The sequence below is a fragment of the Gavialis gangeticus genome, unplaced genomic scaffold (genome assembly GCF_001723915.1).
Source record: "Gavialis gangeticus isolate Ggan-Ray unplaced genomic scaffold, GavGan_comp1, whole genome shotgun sequence".
NCBI lineage: Eukaryota > Metazoa > Chordata > Crocodylia > Gavialidae > Gavialis > Gavialis gangeticus.
The window spans coordinates 43,710,062-43,718,741 of record NW_017728992.1 but is presented as its reverse complement, the minus strand read 5'-3'; the positions used below and the strand labels follow the sequence as shown (position 1 = coordinate 43,718,741).

The window sequence follows — 8,680 nt, the reverse complement described above, 5'->3', positions numbered from 1 at the left end:
CAGTGGGGGGGTGGGGGGGGGGGGGGGGGGGTGGAAGGGGGGCTCCTGCCCTGCATTTACTCCGGGAGGGCATGAGGGGCATGTGCCCTGAATCTGTGTACGTGGTGAGGGTGGGCTGCTGCACCGAACTGGGGCTGTGCCAGGCTTTGGCAAATTTTGGGGTGGCTGCAGCCCCCCCCCCCATAGCCCTCTCTGTGCCGCTGCTTGCCCTGAGCACAGCCCAGGCCAGCCCCTACTGGGAAGAGCTTGGTGTAGCCCCCAACCCCAGCCTATAGCAGCAGCCTGCACCGCAGGCACATGCCCCCCACACCTCTGCCAGGGTGTATGCAGGGCGTGAGCCATCCCGACCCCCATCCCTGGATGAACCTCTTGCAGCTCCATCCCATGCCCCACCCCAGCTGAGCAGCGCTTGCCCCAACTGCAGCCCCACTCCCTCCTTCACCATGGGGTCCTCAATATACACTTCACCATGCCCTTTCCCTCCTCCCACCTCTTTCTGTACACCAATCCTACCAGCCCAAGGCTGGTGTCCAAGCTGCCCAGCTGCATATCAGAATTGGATCAGTATCAGCCAATATGGCTCCTTAAAAATTGGCCATCAGTGTTGGCCCAAAAATCTCTAACCAGTACACCTCCACCCTTTTTCCTAGCATCTCATTTCTATTTTCTCCCTCTAGAGTGTTTGTTCCCTCAGTAAAGCACAGCATGGTTGCAGTGGTGATGTGTAGGGGGCGCACGCGCACCCTGTCAGGCCATGCTCCCTGTTTCGGCGATGGGCAGGCAGGAGTGCCAGTGCTACCCCTGCGAGCGCTGGACAGGGAGCAGGGCCACCAGCAAAAGCAGCCATGGGACTTCCAGAAGTGGTGCAGCTGCTTTTTGGAGCGAGAGAGAGCGCGAGAGCGAAAGAGCGCGAGAGCGAGAGAGATCGGTCGCGGGGGGATGCTCCCCCACCCCCGTCAGCACGATCAACCGCTGTGCCACCCCTGACTCAAGAAGCACCAGTTGTCCATGCCTGGTTGGAATAAGATGGATGTCTTGTGATAAACAGGGGATATCTAGTGATATCCCCTTGACTGAGGTTTCATTCCATCGGCCTTAAGGCTTGTCTGCATTTGAAAATGATTCTGGATTAAGTTAGGGTGCTAATTTCAAGCACAACAGCTACCTGGAAAGAACTCACTGTATAAGCCATTCATATGCCAGAATAAGAGTGCCTTTTTTGAGTTTAGCTGAATCCAAGGTAGAAAAAGGCACTCTTATTCTGGAGTATGCATGCCCAAATAGGGAGACTGTTCCAGAAGAGCTATTCTGGGCAATCCCTATATACATATACACCCTTCTTATGCAAGTGTAAAGCAGGCATGTTACAATCTCTATGAAGAAATAAGGGCTTTGACTTTTATATTTAAATTCTCAGACTATAATGGTGCTGTAATGAACGGAGCTGGAGTATTGCACTGAACCTCCTTGGCTGAGAAAAGCAGGAAACACAACTATATTTGCAATTTAAGATGCATAATACTTTGTTCCTTTGTACCACTGGAGAGCATAAAGTTGCACACAAACATTGAAATGCCAATTACTGAATCCACTATTTCAAAGCAACTGCTCCACAGAATCTGTGCTGACCAATTTCTGAACAGCAAAACAAAGATGTAAAAATCAGTAAGAAGTTAGTCTACCTTGCTGGAAAGCTCTGAAGGTGGTTGTAGGCCATGTGCAGAATCTTCAGGTGTGGATGGCCTGTTAACAAGGGCACACATTTATCTGTGAGGTTGTTATTGGTCAAATACAGCTCCTGCAAGATGCTGTGGGTCTCTTCAGAAAGAGTGGCTGGGGGAAGCATTTCCAGCTTGTTGGCAGAGGCATTCAGGAACCTCAGGCTGCAAAACAAGATTGTATGTAAATGTTAAGAGCTACAATACTGTTCATTTGTCTTCACCTACAATAAAATATCTGCTTATTGAAACTTTAAAATGTTCCAAGCAGAAGCAGTAAGCTGCTGAAACCAGTGAGAAACTCAGTCTAGTTTTATGCATGCAAAATTTCAAATTTGCTTAACTTGTTAAACTAAGTAGCAGCCAATCCTTCCAGTTGACAGTCACTAGATGAAAATTTAATATCCTCAACCCTACTATGCATGGGAATAGCAGATGACAGCAATAATACTGAAGTACAGATTTTCAAAAGGGATCAGCATTACATCAGTTCCATATTGAGAACTTGTTTCTTTGTTGAGGCAATTTATCAGTAAGGTGCCACAAAACTGCATAGCCACCTTTCAAGAAACTAGGAGGAGCATGGGTAAAGCAGCATTTCTCAGCACTCTGAAGCACAGGTTGTATTTTAATGCACAGTACTGAAAAGCATTAAAGGAACTATCTGCACAGCATGGGAAAGCAGTTAGTGAGCATATAAAAGAGTAGAGATGTACCAGACAGGCAGGAAGGACTGGATAATTTAGGAGGCAGGTAGTTCTTCACCTCTAGGTCACAGTTTAAGAAAAATCCAACACCCTCACAGAGGGAAAAAGTGGTTACTATTTCATACTTGACTGATGGTCTGTATGCATGAGATGAAAACCTTAGTCTATTTTTTTCATTGATTTCTCTGCCTGCCCCCCATAGTAGGCAACCACTGATCCTTCTGAACCATGACGCATGCGTGAGTCACCCAGACCTTTGACACGTATACCTAGACAGGAGTATGGAGAAGTGAAGGCTGCTCAGACCTTCCATCCCTGACTTTAGAAGATGTTGGGTGGCTTGATGGCTGTAGCTGTATGCATGTCCAGGAATTGAATCTCTCTCCCCTCCACATGACAGATGGACTCTAACACTGTACCCTTATGGGATATGTATCCTTGTTATAGTGTTTTCTATAGCCCCAGCAGGAAGGGCCAAATCAGAAAAAAATGGATTTATTCTTCTTCCCTCAAGAAGGCTCTCCCAGGACTCAAGTAACGTATAGCAATACCAGTAGGGAGAAGGTTACTGGTGCAGCTGAGGCAGTACAGAGTCCTGCTGCAAATACTGATACAGCTTGCTTTGACTGACCAACTACATGGAGATTATGCCAAACTCTGAAAGCTTCATAATGAATTAAGAAATAGATTTCAATACAATTCACAGATGCAACTTGTTGAAACTTGCCTGCTGCAAATAAGGGTCTTCATGCTACAAAGAAGTAATATATAAATGCTGAAGATATTAAAAATAAAAAATATACTCTTTCATAGAAAGAAAATGTTCCAGGAATTCTAAAGAACTGAAAGTAGATGGCACTAATTTATCCATGAAGATTCTAGAGGAATTCACTCAGAGAAATGCAGCTTAATCATCAAGCTCTTTCATTAGTCACAAGAGCTGGAAGACTTCATGGAAATAAGCTGCCACTGCAAATTTTATTTTATAAAAGCCACTTATAGTTGACCTCCACTTTAGCTAAAAAAAAATACATTATGCCCATTCAAAAATGGATGACAAAGCACAAGGCACACTGAACCAATTTTCTAGTATTCTAGAAGTATACATACCAGATGTTGGGTGGTATAAGTATACATACCTAAGGCTGAACTAGAACAGAGAGCTAACACAACAATACACAAGAATATTTTGGCAATGTCATCCTTACAAGCATTTTGGGTTTTTTTTCCCACTATAAAAGTAGACACAATGATTAACGGTGCTGGTGCTACAAATATATACATTTTTTTACTTTAACCTTTATCATGCCTGCAAATCAGCATTCTTCGAATGGGTTTTGACCTACTGAGTTTTAAATGATTTAGCATCTTTCTACTGCAGAAGCCCCTGCCTTTTTGTGTACACTTGCAGTCAACATAGGGGTTAACTATATACAGGCAACTTAATGTCCCCAAATTAACCTATTTAAACACAGCAAGAGTCTGAAGTAGAAAAGCTCATCAAAAAACGCTGGGGAGAAAAAAAAAAAAAAAAAAAAAAATAAAAAAAAAAAAAAAACCAAAAAAAAAACCCGGGGGGAAAAAAAAAAAAAAAAAAAAAAAAAAAAATCAATAAAAAAGAAAACACCATCCTTGTTTCGATAATGCTGCAAAATATAGTTTATATTAAAACATTTAAAATGCAGATGTCAACTGAACTGAAAACACTGGAGTCAAAACAAAAATTCTCAATATTAGTGAAATAAAACAAACTGTAAAAAAAAAAAGGAACCCCCACTCCTCTAGCTAGGATACAGGTATTCCCACCTCCCCTGTGCCTGCAGTTAAACCTCATGCAGGCCTCTAAACAGTTCTGATGGACAAAAACACAAGTACAAAAATCCCCATATTTCCAGGTGGAAAACTGTTCTGTCAGATTTGTCAGCCACCATTTTATGGCAAAACCAGGCATAAAAATCTGTGATCCTGACCCCATGACCTCTGCTTTGACCATGAGCAAGATGGATATCATCTATGCCAGTGATTCTCAATTAGGGTGCCGCAAGACTGCTGTTAGGTAGGGCAGTGTGAAACAGCAGTGTTCCACTTTGACATCCATTTCAATGGAACAGTGTCTTGTTTCGAGGCTGTTTTGACGCCCTTCATTTCGATTTCATTGTTTTGAGCTTGAAATGAGTTGAAACACTGTCGAAATGAAACCACTGGCGAAGTTTCGCACAGCCCTACTATTAGGTGTGCAAACATCTACACAATTCATAAAAACTCAAGAGATTTAAAACAGCAGTCCAGGGCATCAAAAACATCCTGACATGCTGTGGTCTTCCTGAGCTCTTTACAGCAGCAGAATTGCTCTAATATTTTTTCATATTCAACCCCCCCCCCCCAACAAAACAGAACCCCCCTCACCAAACAAGTGGAAGCTAAGAGCCAGCATCTTCCAAAGGGTGCCTTGAGTCTAAAAAGGTTAAGAAACACTGCCCTATGGCTCAGGGTTTTCACATGCTGGTCTCCTCTATACCAAGCAGACTGCTAGCCAAATCCCAAAATGACTATACCTGTCTATTTCACTGCTCTACTCCTTTTCCCAATGGTGGGGGGGGAATATCTGGGGGCAGAGGGGTGTGCATGTGCTCAAACCCTATCTTTCCAGCTGCAACTTGGATCATCAAGTCTTAATACCATGCCAAAGCAAGACACTTGCCCAAGGCAGAGAATATCAAATGCTAAACAGAAACTATAGTTGGGGGGGGAAATTGTGGAAAGATTCAAATAAAACTGAAAAGCATGCCTGAAAAAGGTCACCGCTTGTTTACTTTCCTTTTTAATAGCTGCCATTCCAAACTAAGGAATGCAAGGACATTAGAGAGTCAAGTATACATAAAAGCGAGTTCTCTTTCAATAATTCTTAAAAAATACTGCCCAGATATAAAAAGGATAATACTGTATTCTGAAGACAGAAAACTTGAAGAACTGGAAACTGGATGGAAGGTAAAATAATACTACTTCTAAATTAGAAACCTCATAAATGCTTTAAAAAACAGAGTTTCCTTCATGCTGACTTTAACAGGGCCTGGCCAGGCCTTCTCCAAGAACTTAGATTTACCCCTGTTCACCATCTGCCACTGAGGGCATGACAAAAGGCTGCTCTTCACAGGAGTGGAAATTTACTTGGGCACTACTATTCCCATCTCTCCAGTGCCTGTACTCAAAATCTGATTCATGTTCCTGCAGATAGCCCACTCAGATCGCTTATCAGATGGAAACAGAATGTCAAGCATTAAAGCCTAGTCCAAAATTAATTGTTTTCCTTTCAAGTTCCACCCACGCACACTACCATGAGCATATGAAAAAGTACAGCATCAATATAAGAAACTGAATACAGCATACCTCACACAGAGTAAAATATAGTGAGAGGAACATGAATTAGCAACTACTAAAAACAGTGTTATAGAGATTAGGAAAGAAAACCAAGTCACTGGCAGAGGTGCTGGAATTCTTCAGCTTTGACAAAGTGCAAAATCTCCTTCGGGATAATAATATAAACATTGAACTCTGGTTAGAACAAATCACCTTCAGTTTTATGGGGTATTAAAGCACAATCCTTTGATACATTTAGAGTTTCTTTTTTCTTTTAAGGGGGAAAACTACCAACTAGAATCAAGGCAGGGCAGACTGGGGGTTTTTGCTTTCCTCTGCAGCAGGAGGGGGCCATTTTCCTTGGATGTCTCAAGGGTATTTTAACAACAATCACAGTGGCAGGATGCTGGCTGTCATTGTCCCTCTGCTTTTCCTGTGACATGTTAGGGTGTTATACTTTGTAATTGTGTGACAGGGTTGACTCTGTGATTTTATGAATAGGTTAGATAAGGATCTGTATAGGATGCTTTGGATAGGAATGATCCTGCCTTGGATTAGATGACCTCTAAAGGTCCCTTCCAGCCCTATGTTTCTATGATTCTATGAAATCCCTGAACATGCATAGGAATTCACAAGTGTTATTTATTTTAAAATATTAAGATAGGATATTTTATGGTTTATATGCTGTTTCTGACAAAGGGGAGGCACCAATTTTCAGTTCAGGAAAAATTTAAAAAAAAAAGGGTTCCAAAATGCTTTTCCACTGGTACCTGAGTACTGTATTTAATGGAAACATCTAAATAATTACAAAAATCTTGTTTATGTGCTCTTTCCCTGCCTCACCCTTCCTTCACTTCTAAGAACAGGTTTTGGAAGCACGCCACAAAACTTTGCCTACTACATATGTTAGTGGTTCTTAACCTTTTAAACTCAAGGCCTCCCTCTACAACTTCCACATTTTGGCATCACCTTGATTGAGAACAACCGTAAAGATCTCAATTTACTTACTTTTTCTCCAGGCTGCCAATGCCACCAGGCAGAGCTGCCCCACACACCTATTTCCTGGAGGGGTATGCATGGCTAGATGTGGAAGCAGCTGCAGCAGAAGCAGGTGCCCCATCTGCATTTGATTTTGTCCTCCTCCCATCCCCTACTGCCTGGCCATTTGTAAACATGAAATGGAGGTTCAGAAAATCCAAATTTGGCTGTGCTCTACGCTCAAGAAATTCCATCTGATGGCTACTGCCAGCATTTCTGATTTACAAACTGTCAGGCAATAGAGGAGGGGAGGCAGAGGAGAGAAGGTAGGGAAGCAAAACAATACAGTCAGGAGCATCTGCTCCTCCTTCTGGCAGCTGTTTCCTATGTGGCCCTACATGCCCCTCCTGGAAATAGAGACAGCGTACAGGATCAGGGGCCCATGCATCAGGATTGGGGCTCCACAGGATCCTGCATGCCCAATATATTGTACAGGGCCACAGACCCTTGGGGAGACCTATAAACCAGATGACAGTGCTGGGGGGACAGCGTGCAGATCTGGCCAACGGGCTGGGTGTTGAGCACCCATGCTATAAAGCAACTGTGGACAGTTAAACCTGCCATGTTCAGTTCACAAGTATTGCCTGCTCAGAGGAGATACTGCTGCAAAGCACTTGCGTGCACAAAATTATACAGGAAAAGAGAACAGATTCTGGGTCAACATGTGCCCTAGAATATTAAAAAAAATAATGTAAAGACAGGAAAGCAGTGATGCTTTCAGTATGACCCATAACCACCATAGGGTGGCATTCATCTCTCTGTCATCATGTTCTATTCTGAATACCGTTATATGTGACAGTAGTAAAAAAAGACAGCCAGGACAGGTCTACATAAGTGCTCTTACTTTTTCACTATCAGTAGGGCTGCAGTGATGAAAGACAATAAGAAAAATGGAGTTGAAGAAAATCAGAGTAGGACAGGCTTGCACATCATCTGCACCAAAACATATCATCACTCATACCTAAAGCAAAGCCTGGGAAATGTATTCTTTCCAAGGGATTTCACAGGAACAGAGGAAAAAACACAGAACCTTGAAGATCTGAAGTCTGATTCCACTAAACAATGGAACAGTGAATTTGACAACGGTTCGTTTTTCAATACACCCTTTGGGTAGCAGCATGTGTTCAGTGAACATTTGAGGTTCTGTCTTAAATAAAACAAGTACATTCAGTTTTTGGTGTAGAATTTATTTCAGCCAGATCTTTTTATAAATTATCAGCATTTTCACAGTATAATTTAACCTGTGAGTTTGAAAGAAAAAATGATACAAACTTCTTATGCATCTTTTCTCTTCCTGCAAAATGGCACTAATCTACCCAGTAGGCTAAAAGCCCATAAAGGTAGCTCACGCAAGGATTCATAGAATCATAGAAGTGGGGTCGGAAGGGACCTTGTAGATCTTCAAGTCCAACCCCCTGCCTGGGCAGCAGAAAAGACTGGACTCAAGTGAGTCCAGCCAGGTAGTCATCAAGCCTCTTCTTAAAGATACCCAGGGTAGGAGCCAGCACCACTTCCCAGGGAAGTTGGTTCCAGCTCCTAGCCACCCTAACTGTGAAGTAGTTCTTGCGGATGTCTAATCTAAACCTACTCTCTAATAATTTGTGTCCATTATTCCTTGTCATGCCAGGGGGCGCTAGGGGAAACAGTGTCTCCTCTAAACCCTTCTGGTCCCCCCTAGTGAGTTTATAGACAGTCACCAGGTCCCCCCCCTCAGCCTTCTCTTGTGAAGGCTGAACAGGTTTAGGTCCTGCAGTCTTTCAACGTAGGGTCTGCCCTGTAGTCCCCAGATCATGTGGGTGGCCCTCCTCTGGACCCTTTCAACGTTGTCCACATCCCTCCTGAAATGGGGCGCACAGAACT

General features: G+C 43.2%; 1 protein-coding gene across 1 annotated transcript in view; it reads right to left on the bottom strand.

The window, feature by feature from the left end:
* Positions 1–8,680, bottom strand: part of PHLPP1 (PH domain and leucine rich repeat protein phosphatase 1) — a 269,023-nt gene that overhangs the window by 29,699 nt on the left and 230,644 nt on the right. Inside the window, exon 12 of the mRNA XM_019518523.1 lies at positions 1,683–1,883. Within this exon, the coding sequence (XP_019374068.1) occupies positions 1,683–1,883 (201 nt within the window). The remainder of the gene's footprint in view (positions 1–1,682; positions 1,884–8,680) is intronic.